This window comes from Camelus bactrianus, chromosome 16, assembly GCF_048773025.1.
Source record: "Camelus bactrianus isolate YW-2024 breed Bactrian camel chromosome 16, ASM4877302v1, whole genome shotgun sequence".
Classification (NCBI taxonomy): domain Eukaryota; kingdom Metazoa; phylum Chordata; class Mammalia; order Artiodactyla; family Camelidae; genus Camelus; species Camelus bactrianus.
In genome coordinates this window covers 33,984,399-34,000,031 of record NC_133554.1, presented here as the reverse complement: position 1 = coordinate 34,000,031, position 15,633 = coordinate 33,984,399, and the positions used below count along the sequence as shown (strand labels likewise).

The following is a 15,633-nucleotide window of genomic DNA, read 5'->3' as shown; positions in this document are numbered from 1 at the left end:
TCTGGAAGTCACTTCTCTGACAGCCTCAACTTCCCAGAACATAGCTGAAAACTAAAAGGAAGGCAGAGGAGCCACTGAAGAGCCAAAGCAAGTGCTGGAAAGTTCAGTTAATGGAGCCTAAGAACTTACGATACAAGATTTGTCCGGTTGTCACTCAGGACCTATTACTCTTCCTTTATATACTTTTCTAACAAGCTTGGCTTTCTAGTCACCTAGACCTTATCGGTTCAAAAGCAGCAAACTAGCAAGTTTAAGAAGAGAAATCATTTTGGATTTATGTGTGGAAATAATGGTCAGAATTTTTTAAAGTCTGGACATTTTAACAGTGTCGTGATTAAAATCCAAGCCCCTAGTGTTCGACATGGGCTCAGACAGCCTCTTCCCTACTCATTATCTGTGAGGCTTTGGGCTTTCTGAGCCTTTTTCCTCATCTGTGAAGTGCAGACTGTAGTAACTACCACCAGCGCTCTTGTGAGGATTGGAGAGATGAGTGCTTAGTAAATACCTGGCAAAGTCACCAGCAGGGAACACCTGCTTTTGTGACCCTGCTGGTAAATGTCATTAGAAGAACCAGGTGTTCAGAGGGGGTGGTTGGTGGGGGAGAAAGAAGGTACTATAATAAGAGAAAACAAACAACAACCAGTGGTCAGGAATCCGGGCTTTAGGCCTGCCTGAGACATTATCTTGCTGTGTGACTTTGGGTAAGTCACCTCCCTCTCCTGGACCTAATTTCTCTCATATAAAAGGAGGTAATCAGGCACCCAATGGTCCCAGTTTTAATCCTGTGCCACAGAGCTCTGTTCCCTGATGCTCTGAGCACTGCCTGGCATGATGAGATCAGTGCCATGCTGGGCTCATGGCTGTGGGACCCACAGTATCCACAGTACCATGACCCATGTACTATCTCTCTTCCCCAGACATTGCTGTGGGAGCCCCATTCGAGGGCTTGGGCAAAGTGTACATCTACCATGGCAGCTCCGGGGGGCTCCTCAGACAGCCCCAGCAGGTATAGATGGACAGGGATTAGGGGGCCTTCCTCCTTTCCCTCACCCATCCCTCCCGATTCCCCCTGGGCCCCACTTCCCAGAGCCTACCCCAGAGCCTGTCCCCACCACTTCCCCCTGCTCCCAGATAATCCACGGAGAGAAGCTGGGACTGCCTGGCTTGAACACCTTCGGCTACTCCCTGAGTGGGCAAATGGATGTGGATGAGAATTTCTACCCGGACCTGCTGGTGGGGAGCTTGTCAGACCGCATCGTGCTGCTGCGGTGAGCCAGGGTGACGTGGTCGGAGCCTTTCTATCCTCCAGCCCTGTCTGTATGGAGCCCCAGCTCTGTCCACCTTCAGCACCAAGTCCATGCAAGCCTGAGCCCCGACCCCGGCCTGGCCTGGGGCAGGCCAGAGGCACTGATGTCTGTGTGTGTTCTGTGCAGGGCCCGGCCTGTCATCAACATCCTCCACAGGACCTTGGTAGCCAGGCCATCCGTGCTGGACCCGGTGCTCTGCACGGCCACGTCCTGGTGAGACTCTCAGGGCCCACTCTGCCCACCCATTCCTCCTGATGTATGGGCAGGCTAGGGGGCACCCTGGCTCCCCAAACCCTCCCTTGGCAACTCTTCAGAACCTACTGTTAAAGGGTTGATTCTTGGGTAAGCATTGCCCTCCCTTCACACCTCATTAAAAAGCAAAATTCTGTGAGGAGTATGTAGCTCAGTGGTAGAGCACGTGCTTAGTATGCACAAGGTCCTGGGTTCAATCCCCAGTACCTCCATTAAAGAAAAAAATTTGAAAAACTAAAAAGCAAAATTCCTTGCAGGAGGTAATGGGTAGACTGGGGGCAGTAGAGCATGGTAGGTGGGATTGGGAGCTCTGGACTGCTTGGTTCAAATCCCAGCTCTCCCCACTGCAGTGGTAGTGGTGGACTCTGGGGAGTGAGATCCTAGAAGAAGAGAGAAGAGGAAGACACTTAGGTGGATAGATGTGGGGAGGAGAGAGAGCCATCTTCAGCAAATTATTAGTCTGAGTCTCAGATTCCTTGCCTATAAAACAAAATTAATAATAATAACCAGTTCACAGGGTTATGATAATCAAATGAGGTAATGTACAAAAAGCCATTAGTATGGTGCCCTGTATACCGTTAAGTGCTCAAAAAATATTAGTTGCTAGGATGGTGATGATAACGATGGTGATGAGCCCAAGGTCGGTTTGTGAATGAGGATACTGGATCAGAAGGCAGAAGGAGACAGAGCAGGGAAGCAGAGGGCGGTGGGGAAGGAGATCTGGGCTGGGCCAACAACTGACTAATGACTTCAAGCAACTCCTTCTGCTCTCATGGCTTTAGTTTCCCCATTGGTACCCTCTAACCATGTTTTCTATGGCGCTAATGAAAGTGGGGAGAGAAGGAGCCAGGGGCGCCCCATACCAGCTCTGTGGTAATGCCCCTGCCTTTCCCCTGAAGGGCTCTGTTTCCCCTTGACCAGTAAAAGGGATGAGAGCCAGGACCTGGATATCTGGGTCCCACTGTGACCAAGCCCTCCTGTATGTCCCTCACCCCTCAACAGTGTGCAGGTGGAGCTGTGCTTTGCTTACAACCAGAGTGCCGGGAACCCCAACTACAGGCGGAACATCAGTGAGTGCTGGGCGGCAGGGTGAGGGGGGCCGTGCTCACCTGGTCACTTACTGACCACCCTGTGCACCTGCAGCCCTGGCCTACACGCTGGAGGCCGACCGGGACCGCCGCCCACCCCGGCTCCGCTTTGCACGCAGCCAGTCAGCTGTCTTCCATGGCTTCTTCTCCATGCCCGAGATGCGCTGCCAGACGCTGGAGCTGCTCCTGATGGTGAGGGAGGGGTGAGGGGCAGCATATGCTCTCCACGGTCCCAGGAGGAGGTAGCCAGAGTTGCCCAGGCTAAGGGTGAGGGAATGAGGTCTCCCCAGAGACAGGCGGTGGGTCAGCCTGGAAGGTCATAGGTAAGTAGAGGGTATAGTGCACAGTCCCCAGCCCGTGGCAGAGAAGAGATAGAGACCGTCGGAGTGGGATGGGGGCCAAAGTGAGGGGTGTGAGACTCAGCTCACCTTGGAGGAAAAGTGGCCCATTAGTGAGGGGCAAGCTCAGGCCCTCTCTGGGACATCAGGGTGAAAACAGAGAGCTCAACCTGGGGACCCCAGGAATAAAGGGAGGCTCAACCCTCCCCCTAGAGGGATCTCTGGAGAGGAGGAGTCCCATCTCCTCACTTGTGGATCAAGGCGGTAGGAAGGGGGTCAATTTGGTGATCAGACCAGAGGGGGTTCAGCCTTACTGGGGGTGTTCAGGGTGGAGGAGGGGTGCTCAACTTCTCCCTAGGGGCTTAGGATGTGAGGATTCAAACTTGGTTTGCAGTGCAGAGCTGGATTCATCTCACCTTGCTTTCCCAGGACAACGTCCGAGACAAACTCCGTCCCATCATTATCTCCATGAACTACTCTTTACCTTTGCGGATGCCTGAGCGCCCCCGACTGGGGCTGCGGCCCCTGGACGCCTACCCAGTCCTCAACCAGGCACAGGCTCTGGAGAACCACACGGAGGTGGGTGGGGCCGGGGCCGGAAGAGCGGGCGCCGGGAGAGCGTTGGGTGAGAGGACGCTGTGGGTGGTGGGCCCTTCACACCTCCGACCACCCCCAGGTCCAGTTCCAGAAGGAGTGCGGGCAGGACAACAGGTGCGACAGCAACTTGCAGATGCGGGCGGCCTTCGTGTCGGAGCTGGGGCAGCGGCTGAGCAGGTGCGCTGTGGGCCGCGCTGATTGGCCAAGGGTGCGGCGGATGTCATTGGCTATCGGGAATTGAGAGGCCAGGCCCTATTGGTCAGGGAGCCCCGAGAGACCAGATAAGGTCTGATGGAAGGGGCCTCAGAGCTCTCCGAGAGGGGCTTTCTTCTGAGGGGCGGGGCCTAACGGGGGGGAGGACCCGGGGGCGGGGCTTTGGGCTCAGTCCGGGACTCTTCCCTTCTCAGGCTCCAGTACCGGAGAGACTTCCGAAAACTGCTCCTAAGCATCAACGTGACCAATACCCCGAGCAGAGAGCGAGCTGGGGAAGACGCCCACGAGGCGCTGCTCACCCTGGAGGTGCCTCCTGCCTTGCTGCTGTCCTCAGTGCGCCCCGTGAGTGCCCTCTGCCCCCTCAGAGCCCTGTTCGGGCTCCACCGTGGATTTACATCCTTACGTACCTGTCATCTACATGTCCCCCCACTCCTCTGGGCTGGGCTTCCTCAGGGGCCTGCAGCGTCTCTGCTGCTAAGGGAACCTAGTTCTCAAACCTCTAGGGCTTCAGGCCCTGTGCCACAGGAGAGGGGAGGGGCAAGCCCTATTCTGGCCACCCAGACCTGATTTGTCTTCTTTCTTTAGCCTGGAGCCTGCCAGGCCAATGAGACCATCGTTTGTGAGCTGGGGAACCCCTTCAAACGGAACCAGAGGGTGAGTGCCAACCACACCCTCCCAGCCTTGTGGGTCCCAGGCTGCGCATCTGATGCATTCCTTATCCTTGCTTCTGCCTTTCTGCTTCCCAGGCTTCCTTGAAGCAAGGAGCCAGAGAAGGGGAGGGGGAGATACCCAGAGACTGTGAAAGTGGGGCCACTAGAGAGCTATGCATACAGCTAGAGCAGATGGAGGTGAAGAAACCAATTTTGTTGAGTACCTACTACGTGCCAGGTCCTAAGCCCAATATTGTGCTTCTTTTATATGATATAATTCTCACAATCTTCTGAAGAGACACATGCTGTTTTACAGAAAGGAAGCACAGGCTTAGAAAGTTTCAGTGATTGCTCAAGGTCGTGTAGCTCAGAAGTATCAGAGATGTCACTAACAGGAAAGAAGGGGAAAAGGGAAACAGATGGGGCAGGGACGGTGGAAGAATGGAGACATACGGGAGGTGGAGACCTCACCCAGAATGGGAGGAGGAGGCTGGAGAACCAACTTCCTAGCGTGGTAGTATCCCCTCTCTCCCCCTTGGTTTCACCCCTGCCTGGCCGCAAACACCCCTCTCTGCCTCCCTGACCCTCATGGCAGATGGAGCTGCTCATCGCCTTCGAGGTCATCGGGGTGACCCTGCACACAAGGGAACTCCAGGCACAACTGCAGCTCTCCACGTGAGTGACCTCGAGAAGCCAGTCTGTATAGGGGTTGAGGGGTCCTGAGGCCCTCCCCCAACCCCAGCCTCAACTGAAACATCTTCTCCCCTACGCTCTGCATTCCTTCCTCAGCTCAAGTCACCAGGATGACCTGTGGCCCATGACCCTGACTCTGCTGGTAGACTACACACTCCAGGCCTCGCTCAGCATGTGGGTACCACTCCCCCAACAGCCCGCTAGACTAAGCTAGGGCTTCCCTGTCCCCTAAGGTGTCTCTCAAGCTCCTCTGACACACCTCTCTTGGCCTGGTATCTCAGGCTAACACATAACAACATCACTATCATTATTGTTACTATTATTGTTATTATTATTGCAAAGCAGGTAGCAGTGGAGGGATCAGCAACCCTGGGGCTAAGGTGTTGGTGTGGCCCGATAATTACATGGGAGCTCATCGTGCTAAGGGTCTTATCTACTTCATCTCATTGACTTCTCACAACAGCCCCATGATACAGTGACCCCACTTAACAGATTAACTCCACTTTACAGATGAAGAAACTGAGGCTCAGAAAAGATAAATAACTTGCTTGAGGTCATACAGCTAGTGAAATGCTAGAGCTGGGGTTTATCTCAGGTCTGCCTAATGTCAGAGGAGCTGTAGTTAACCTTGGTGCCCACCTTCCCCTGCCAGGGCTCCTCCTGTCCCCTTTGACTCCTGCATCTTTCTTACCCCTAGGGTGAGTCACCGGCTACAAAGCTTCTTTGGGGGGACAGTGATGGGCGAGTCTGGCATGAAAACCGTGGAGGATGTGGGAAGCCCTCTCAAGTACGAGTTCCAGGTACCAGTGGGTCCATGGTCTGAGGGCGTGAGGGTTGGGGTTGGTGAGATGCAGGTGGTTTTCCAGGAGACAGTGGCCATGACCGACCCCAATGTGTACCCACAGGTGGGTCCAATGGGGGAAGGTCTGGCAGCCCTTGGGACCCTGGTCCTGGGGCTGGAGTGGCCGTACGAAGTCATCAATGGGAAGTGGCTGCTGTACCCCACGGAGATCACCGTCCGCAGCAATGAGTCCTGGCCCTGCCAGCCACCTGGAGACCTTGTCAACCCTCTCAACCTCACTCTCTCGGTAAGGACACCATGGGATCCTTCACTCCCATCTCACTTCACTTGCATGCCTCAGGGCACAAAGGCCAGCATCTTCCTCCTCCTCCCCTCTGGGGGCTACCTCTCCCCTTGCCCTTTCCTCTCCTCTCTTCTGCTCTCACTCCTCCCTCCACCAAATCGCCTTTTCCCTCTAGGTTCCTGGGGACAGGCCACCATCCCCACAGCGCAGGCGGCGACAACTGGACCCCGGGGGAGGCCAGGGCCCCCCGCCTGTCACTCTGGCTGCTGCCAAAAAAGCCAAGTCTGAGATCCAGCTGGTGAGTAGCCAGGGCAGAGTTGGAGAGGCTTGTGACCCCCCTGTCACAGGGCGTGTGGGCACCTGGGGGCACACGAAGCAAGGGAGAGAGGTGCTACTCACCAAGAGACCCTGGTCTGATGAGGGAATGCGGCCTCTGCCTTCAGGAGCAGAGCCCCTAGTCAGTGGGGAGACACTCATCTCCTACCCTCAGAGGGACCCCACTGCCCTTGCCTTCTGTTGGGGAGCAGCCAAAACAGTTGGCCAAAGGAAGAGACACTGGTTTTATTCCCAGGAGCCCCAGCCTGTTGGGGATGACGTAGCTGCTCAAAGCCCTGGACCTTAGGGCTGGGGAATGAGAAGGAGTAAGATGAAGGGTGGGCAGGGAGTCCTGGGTGGTGCAGGGCACCCTCTGTTAGAAGGGAGAGGAACGGGCCTTGGTAGCAAGTTGAGGCCTATCTGGATGGAGGGGTAGGAGTGGCATCCCAAGAGGAGGGAACTGGGGTGAACAAAAGGGGTTGGAAAAGGAGTGTCTGGGATTGGGCCCCGTTTCCATGAGCAGGGATCAGGTTTCCTGTTCTCCATGCCCCTGGCATCTAGATATGCTCGGCTCTTAAATGTGTAAGAGCAGGGTTGGCAGGGAGTCTGCATGAGTGAAGGGATGAGGTCAGGCTCCTTCAGGTCAGCCATGGGTGGGACAAAGCCAGAGGCCAAGCGGGGAGAATCTGGAGACCCAGCCTTGTCTCATGTCCTGTGTGCCTTGCCCACCTCAGAGCTGTGGCAGTGACCGCACCCGCTGTGTGTGGCTGGAGTGCCCCATTCCTGATGCCCCCATCATCACCAACGTGACAATACAAGCACGAGTGTGGAACAGCACCTTTATCGAGGTCAGTGCCGGGGTCTGGAGGTCTCCACTGCCACCCACCCGAGTGGGGAGAGCAACAGGGAGAGGGTGAGGCCACAGTTGCACGTGTGTGCCCGAGTGTGTCAGTGACAGCACTGAGATTTATGCATGATAGGTTGTATGCCGGTTCTTCTGTGCTGTGCCAGCGTGAAATTGTGTGCGCACATGACATCATTTTGGCTCTGGCCAAGATGACCTTCTCTCGTGTGTCCTTCGTTCTTTTGTGTGTCCATTACTTTTGCACCTCCCTGCCTTAGCTAATGCTGTTCCTTTCCCCTGGATGCCAGTTCCTATCTGTTATCTCTGCATGTCAACCCCTGCTCATCCTCCAAGATCTCTCAGATACTTCACCACCAGCAAGGTCTTTTCTGACTTTTCCAGCTGAAGATGACCTCTCCCCCTCTGGACACCCCCAGAACTTTCTGAGAAGCCATGCATGGCGCTTACCACGCTCTACTCTGGGTTGCAGTTCCAGCTTTCTCATGGCATCTATACCAAACCTTTTCTATAATTGACCTGATTATGCATCTTTTCAGCTTTGTGGGCCAGGCAGTTTCAGTTGTAGCTACTCAATTTTGCGACTTAGCACAAAGCTGCCACAGACAATACGTGGATGAATGGTGTGTCTGGGTGCCAGAAATACTTTATATACAAATCCAGGTGATGGGCCAGATTTAGCCCAAAGATGGGACCTAGACTGTGTGACCTTCATTGTCTCTGTTGTCCCAGCATCCTGCACAGGACGTGATGCACAGATGAATGAATGATGTGTGTATGTGTATGGAGGAGAGACCTGGTGTCAGGTCCTCTGGGGTGCTGCTTAAGGATGCTGTGTAGCAGGAGGGTGTCCTGGGGTGGGGGGCTGCTTAGGACCAGCAGGGAGGCTCAGAGGGTTTAGCTGCTTTTTTTTGACTCATTCTTTTCCCCTTCCAGGATTACAGAGACTTTGACCGAGTTAGGGTAGCCAGCTGGGCCACCCTGTTTCTCCGAACCAGCATCCCCACCATCAACATGGAGAACAAGACAGTGCGGGTGAGTGAGCGTGTTAAAGAGACCCCAGTGCCTGCCTGGCTAGGGCGTGGGGGCGCAGGGCATCTTCTCAGAGCACTTTCACACACTGTAGCTATGTGGTTCTCAATCTTGGCAGCACATTGGAATCCTCTGGAGGACTTCCGGTGTCTGGACTGCACCACTGAGCAATGAAATCTGAGTCTGTGGAGGTGGGACACAGTATTGGTATGTTTGAAAGTACTCCCCAGTGATTCTACTGTGCAGCCAGGGTTCAGAATCTCTGCTGGAGCTTATTTGATCCACACAGCATCTCTGTGAATATGTTCCATCTCTGTGGAAACTCGCAAAAAGAGTTCCCAAACGTGGGGGAGGGTGTAGCTCAAGTGGTACAGCACGCGATTAGCATGCACGAGGCCCTGGGTTCAATCCCAGCACCTCCTCTCAAAATAAAGAAGTGAATAAACCTAATTACCTCCTCCCTCGAAAAAACAAAAACAAAAAAGTTCCCAAACTTGATCCTGAGTTACATCGGGAAGAATAAATATGACAAAATTGCTAATAATATGCTGTGAAAAAGATAGAAGTGGAGATATGTAGGAGATTTGTATAGGAGGTGAAAGAAGAAAGCTCGCTACATTATGGTACATTTCCTAAAATAAATTAAGGTAGTGGAGGAAGGGCCAGAAAGATCAATGGAACAAATACAAATTTATTTTATTATACAGATGGCATTTTTAATCAGTAGAAAAAGGTAGATGATTAAGTAGTATTGGGAGAACACATTTGGAAAGAAGAAAGAAAGCCCTGCCTCACACCATAAACAAAAACACATTTGAGTTAGATTAAATATTTAAATACAGGAAATAAAATCTAATATACCAGAAGGAAATTCAGGAAATAATTTACTGATGATCTTTAATTATGCAGAGAGGGAGTTCTTTTATTAAACCCAGAAGTCACAAAGGAAAAATTTGACAAATTAGACAATATGAAATTTTAAATCTGTAAACAGCAAAACAGACGGTAAAAAAAACTAAAAAGGCAAATGATATATTGCTCTTTGAAAAGTTTATAGCATTTATGACAAAGCGTTGATAGATATATTTTTAATATGTAAAGATAAAGGGCAGCATAAAGACAAACAGGCAGTGCACATAGGGTGAAAGACAAGTGTTCAACTCAATAGTAAAGAAATAAAAATAGCAGTAGTAAAATCTTTTTCCTATCAGATTAGAAAAATATTAAAAAGAATAGTGCTGTCTGGTGCTGATGAGGAAGAAAGAAATGCTGTTGATTGGAGTATAAATTGATGGATTATTTTTGGAGATGAATTTGTCGATATCTATTAAATTTTAAAATGCACATTTCCTTTCATCCAGCATGATAGTATATCTTGAGGAGCTAATAGGACAAGTATGCGAACATAAATAAATGGGGATATTTTAAAGCATTGTTTATAATGGCATAAAATTGGAAACGATCTTAATGTCTTTCAGTAGGAGATTGGTTCAATAAATTATGGTACATTTCCTCCAGTGACTATGCAGTCATCAGAAGAGTTAGGTTGATCTTTATTAATTGACATTGAAAGATGATGAAAAAGGTCACAGACGAGTGTGTATAGTACACACGGATCCCATTTATGTGGAAGAAAAAAGAATATATGTTTAACATATGCATTTAAAAATACAGAAAGAGATTCAATGAAATGCTGAAGATAGCTATTTCTATAGAATAAAATTACTGGGAACCTTCAATTTTCTTTATATCATCTATATTTTTAAAAATAATCAAAATAATTTTTAAAGAAGTAATAGTCATGTATAGTCAGAAAAATACTTTTCTATATATAAATATATATAAAATATAATATGTAAATATTGTAATATGTTACAATAATATGTATTATATATATATCTTCATTGTAGGGAAAGAAAAAATGGTACTATATACTATGCATTTTTTGGTGTTTTGTTAAATATTTATGGAGTGCTTGCTGGGTATCAGGTATTGCTCAAAATAGTTTACTCATATTAAATGCATTTAATCCTACCCAGCAACCTATGAGGTAGGTATTATTATCATAATCCCCATTTTACAGATGAACAACAGAGAGGTTAAGTGACTTGCCCAAAGTCACACAGCAAGTGAATAGCACAGCAAGTGAATAGCACAGCTAGGACTTGAACCCAGGTAGTCTGGCTCCAGAACCCATGCTTTTGGCCACTCTACTATACCATGAGGTAGGCATTATGATCCCCTTAGAGAGCATGAAATGGAGATTCAGAGACGTGAAATTACTTGTCCAAGGTCCCACAGCTCATGAGAAATGGAGCTGGTACCCTAGCCCAGATGTGTGGGTCACAAACTCAGACTCCAGGCTGCCTCCCAGATCTGAGGCTGCTCCTTTGGAGTCAGCTCTGCACCCAGGAAAAACCAGGGAATGGAGGAATTTGCTGCTGTCAGTGGGCGAGCAGGGGCTTTTTCCAGTCTCTGAGTGACCCCTACTGGCAGTAGGTCAAACAGCAGGGTCCTGGGCCTAGCTGGAACAGAAGGATGAGTGAGCATTGTGCTAAGGGGCCCCTTCTCACCTCCTCCAGTTCTCAGTGGACATTGACTCTGACCTGGTGGAGGAGCTGCCGGCCGAGATCGAGCTATGGCTGGTGCTTGTGGCTGTGAGTGCCGGGCTGCTGCTGCTGGGGTTGATCATCCTCTTGCTGTGGAAGGTTAGGACACCCAGCCCCGCACTGGGTCTCCCCCTCCAGGACCTCCTGCCAGCAGACCCTCACCGACTCCCCCTTCATCTCATTCCTCACTTCCATCTTGTCCCACCCTTCCCCCATGTCCTCCCTACCTTCTCCCTGGCTTCCAGTCTCACCCCCTGCCCCATCCTTACCATACCCACTGGGATGCTCGTGCCTGGGTTAATGGGGGGACCTGCAAGCCAGAAAGGGGAACCAGGAGCTCTGGTTCCTGCCACGCCACCAAACTGGGGCTGGGACCCACGTATCCAGGCTCCCCGGCCCTAAGCCCTAGTCCACGAGTGCTGCTGGCAAGGACCACCCCCAGCTCCCCCTGATGGCCCCTCCCTACCTCCCCCCCTCCGCAGTGCGGCTTCTTCAAGCGAGCCCGCACTCGCGCTCTGTATGAAGCTAAGAGGCAGAAGGCGGAGATGAAGAGCCAGCCGTCAGAGACGGAGAGGCTGACCGACGACTACTGAGGGGGGCAGCCCCCCACCCCCGGCCCACCTGGGTAACGCGGCCTCTGGGACCCCCTCCCCAAGCCCCCAGCTGGCTGGGGCCTCTGATTCTGTCCTGTCTGCTCCTCTTCCTTTATGGGCCCTCTCTGCACCTCACTCTGTCCCCAGCACCACCCCAGAGAGCAGGCCACTCTGTTGGCCTCCCGTCCACACCCTGGGAGAGCTCAGGCTGTATGCTCTCACCAGCCCTCCACTGAGCCCCTCAAGGACTTGAGACCCCGAGAGGGATCCATTAAAAAACCCTTCTCTGCCCTCCTCTGCTCTCTGGGGATTGGAACTGGGTTTGGGCCAAGGCTAGGACCCACCTCTGTAGGCCACCACGCAAACTTGAGAGTGATTCTACAGGGAAGGAGGGGACTAGTAGAGACTGCACTTTTCCTCTTGTGAGCCACCCTCAGGGTGACAAAGTGACCCTCCCAACACTGTGGTAAGGGTAGACCACCACCCTCCTAGCTACTCCGGCAGCAATCTTGGCGACTGCCCCTCTGTCTCCATCTGCCTCTCCCTCTGCTCTCTGCCTTCCTCAACTCCTCCTTCCTCTGGGGCCTGGGGTGGGGAACCTCGTCCTCCCCGTCTCAGCACAGGGAGCTGGCGTTGTGTTTGGGTCCGGGGTCCTAGCTTGGCGGACCTCTGGGTGGGGAAGGAAGGGGCTGGGCATATCTTCCTGCTGGCTCAAAAGCTGGATGCTAATGGCCTTCGTCGTCTCCCCCACCTCCAGTGTGACTTTTTCAAGCGGACCCGCTATTACCGCATCATGCCCAAGTACCATGCCGTGCGGATCCGGGAGGAAGAGCGCTACCCACCTCCAGGGAGCACCCTGCCTACCAAGAAGCACTGGGTGACCAGCTGGCAGACTCGGGACCGATACTACTGACACCATCCCTGATCCCACCCCCTGTTCCCCCTGTGTCCCTTTCTTCTATTTATCGTAAGTTATGCCCCGACAGCCCGCAGGGGCTGCTGCCTTTGGCTGGCACCAGCAGGCTCAGGCACACACACCTGCTCAGGTGCACACATGTGCCGCCCGGTCATGGCCTTCTCCCTGAGGGAGGGCTGGGACCATGGACCTTGCATGGCTGAGCACCGCAGCCCTGTGCCCTGGACACATATGCACATGTGTGGGTCGCACTGCTTGTGGACTGTGTATGTGCACTCTGGATGGTGCGTGGACCTACATGTCCCAGCCTCTGCCAAAGGTGCCAAAACCAAGCCAAAGGGGCTCCACCAGAGCCAGGAGGAAAAGGCCCCCAATGTGGTGACACCTCCTCTGTTCACACTGGACCCATCATGAGCCATAGTCACTGAACTGACTCTGCCCTCGAGATGAAAACTACTGACAGGGAGCCAGGCAACCAGGACCCCGGCTGCAGCTCCCAGGACCCATGCCAGAGAGTGGGGCGCCTACCTGAGGTTGTCCCTGGGGCTGCTTGCAGGATCTGGCATGTGCAGACCCAAGAGCAGGATGAACTGGAAAGAAGGTCCCCAGGATGGCTTTCTTTCATGCATCACTGCAAAACCTTTGTCCTCAGCCTCAGCCGATCCGAGCACTAGCAGGAAATGCAGCCATGAAGAAACAAAGATGGACATGCTGCTAGACAGCCTCGACACACTGCTGGGACTGCCCTGGGAGCATGTTGGAATCCTCAACAGAGGAGGAGACCGGTCCTGAGCCAAGGAGATGTTGGAAGGATACAGAGGAGAGACCACTTCTCATCCACATTAACCATCCCAGCCTCTGAAGGCCTGGAGCGACCCCCACAAGATCACAGAGGGAGCGACACTTGAATGTAGAGGAGGAATGGAGCCCTGTGCCTGCTCTATCAGCCAGATTCCACTCTGCCCCCAGTGACCACGGGCTGGGGACCGAGAAGTGGAGCTCTTGGCTGTCCTTGGCTTTCAGAGCCAACTTGGCTCTGCCTCCTCCCCTGTGACCCATTAGATGTTGAGGCTGGTTCCAGAAAACCTCTCCTGACCCCTGCCTGTTGGCAGGCCCCCTCTCCAGCCTCTACCCCCTTCCACGGTACTGTAGCAGGGGAGTTCCCTCCCCTCCTTGTGCCTTCTTTGTATATAGGCTTCTCACGGCAACCAGTAAACAGCTCCCAGTTTGTACACACCGCAGCTGCCTCCATCCACCCCCACCTTTGCAGCCCCATTCAGTCTGATGGATCATGATATCTAGCTGACCCCCAGGTGGACAAAGCCAGGTGCAGGGGTCTTAGACACTGGGAGGGTGAAGTTCTGTGGAGGAGATACCTGCTTCTGTTCCCAGGGGTGCCCCTGTCTAAGGGGTGGTCATAGACACGTAACTGAGATCCAGAACATCTGAGGAGGGGAAAGACCTGAGTAGACTGGATGGAATCCAAAATGGCTTCTTGGTGGACAGTGCACTATCTCTGGGGAAGGAGGAGGGCGTAGAGGTGGTGGTGTGAGGGTCTGGAAGAGGCAGGAAGCGTCTTTGCTATAGAAACCGGTAGTCCTGGGTAATGATGGAGGGAGGCTGGGTGCCTGGCTGGAGAGATGAGAGTCCTAGTCTGGAGGCTGAATTTAGATAAGAACCTGCTTTACTGCCTCGGTTTCCCCATGACCACCCCTAGGCTCCATGATGAGTAGATCAGAAGGTGAACCAGTGACCCAAGACTGGGAAAGCTGAAAGGTCATAGTATCCATTCCCCAGCCTCCGGGCAGGAGTACCTGGAGCGCTAGTCTGCGGCTGTTCCTCCAGGAGTGCTCTGTACCCAGCCCACAGCCACCATATCGGGTCCAGTTCTCCACTGCCTTCTCTGTGCCAAGGTTATCTCTGCCACACAGACCTGGGGGGTGGAGCGAGGCTGTTTCCCTATGACTTCTTTGTCCTAAATTGTGGCACATTTCTTCTGTGAATTGTTCCCAAGGCTGTGACCTTTGGCAAGACAGAAAGCTGGAAATTACTACCCAGAGAAACCTGGAGACAGATCCTTGGGTCAGCTACTCAGAGTGCACAGACCCAGGCCGCTGTCCCGGGCCCCTCCTGAAGCTGCCTTCCGGTGGCAGCTGTCTGCCCTCCACCCTCTCTACCAGAACCCGCCTCCCGCTTTCTGTGCTGGGATTTGTCCCTTCCCAGGTTGACTGACAGTGAAATGTCCAGTTTCTCCAGAAAAAACCCCAGCCCCTACCCAGAGCTCCCAGAACCAGTCATTGGAAACTTCAGTTTGTTTTCCAGAATCTGAGTTATTCACTGGGTCAGGAATAACACACGTGTGGGTTGTCAAAGCAGAGCTCAGTCCATCTCAGTCCAGTCCTTTGCAACCACTTCCTGTGGCCAGCTTCCCAGGGGCCCAGCCCATCTCCTGTTGGATGAGAACTCACAGTCTGCTGTCCCTCTCTCTCTCTCTTTCTCCCTCTCTCTCTCTCATACACACACACACACACACACACCCCGAGTAAGTCATTTTCAGGACTGGTTCAGCTATACTTTAATGAAAGATACCAGCAGAGATGCAGCAGTGCCCACTTCTTATGAAAGGACCATTTATAATGCCAAGCTTCTTGAGCTCCTTGAAGCTGTAGCACCTCCAAACTGTTTCAGAAGAGGTCTTGGCTGTTGTATCACTGAAAGAACCCATAAAGTGATTCTCCCTCTTCTGGGCACGTGGCTGGATTGCACTTCCTGGGCCCCCCTGGTTGGATGAGGCCATGTGACTAATTCTGGCCAATGAGTAGTCGGCAGGAGAGAAGTGGATCAGTTCTGGGCCGAGATAGTTAACTGCTGGATGAGACTCTCCCAGTTCTGCTTCTGCTTCTGCTGCCGCGGCAGCCTGTGTTAAGATGAAGCTTCTGCCAGCCTGAGTCCCCGAGAGCCCCCCAACCAGCCAGTGTCTTACATGTAGTGGGAAATTTGGGGGTTCATTATCTCCCACCCCCCAACCTAGCTTGACTGATACACCACACCGCTCCCATTACCATCCTGCGGAGTCTCTGCAG

General features: G+C 52.7%; 1 protein-coding gene across 3 annotated transcripts in view; it reads left to right on the top strand.

Moving 5' to 3' along the window:
* The window catches only part of ITGA3 (integrin subunit alpha 3), a 28,579-nt gene extending 16,049 nt beyond the window's left edge, over positions 1-12,530 (top strand). For 2 of the 3 annotated variants that reach the window (XM_074343020.1, XM_074343021.1), the window contains exons 9-27: positions 918-1,006; positions 1,132-1,268; positions 1,434-1,520; positions 2,562-2,629; positions 2,703-2,839; positions 3,415-3,564; positions 3,662-3,759; positions 3,990-4,137; positions 4,381-4,449; positions 5,041-5,120; positions 5,235-5,312; positions 5,836-5,938; positions 6,044-6,226; positions 6,399-6,521; positions 7,273-7,386; positions 8,337-8,435; positions 11,015-11,140; positions 11,524-11,666; positions 12,392-12,530. In XM_074343020.1, coding sequence (XP_074199121.1) covers positions 918-1,006; positions 1,132-1,268; positions 1,434-1,520; positions 2,562-2,629; positions 2,703-2,839; positions 3,415-3,564; positions 3,662-3,759; positions 3,990-4,137; positions 4,381-4,449; positions 5,041-5,120; positions 5,235-5,312; positions 5,836-5,938; positions 6,044-6,226; positions 6,399-6,521; positions 7,273-7,386; positions 8,337-8,435; positions 11,015-11,140; positions 11,524-11,634 — 2,000 coding nt within the window. In that variant the 3' untranslated portion in view covers positions 11,635-11,666; positions 12,392-12,530. Of the gene's footprint in view, positions 1-917; positions 1,007-1,131; positions 1,269-1,433; positions 1,521-2,561; positions 2,630-2,702; positions 2,840-3,414; positions 3,565-3,661; positions 3,760-3,989; positions 4,138-4,380; positions 4,450-5,040; positions 5,121-5,234; positions 5,313-5,835; positions 5,939-6,043; positions 6,227-6,398; positions 6,522-7,272; positions 7,387-8,336; positions 8,436-8,550; positions 10,174-11,014; positions 11,141-11,523; positions 11,667-12,391 lie in introns of those variants that run through there. The other variant, XM_074343022.1, reaches the window with a different exon arrangement.
* Positions 12,531-15,633: the final 3,103 nt, after the last annotated feature.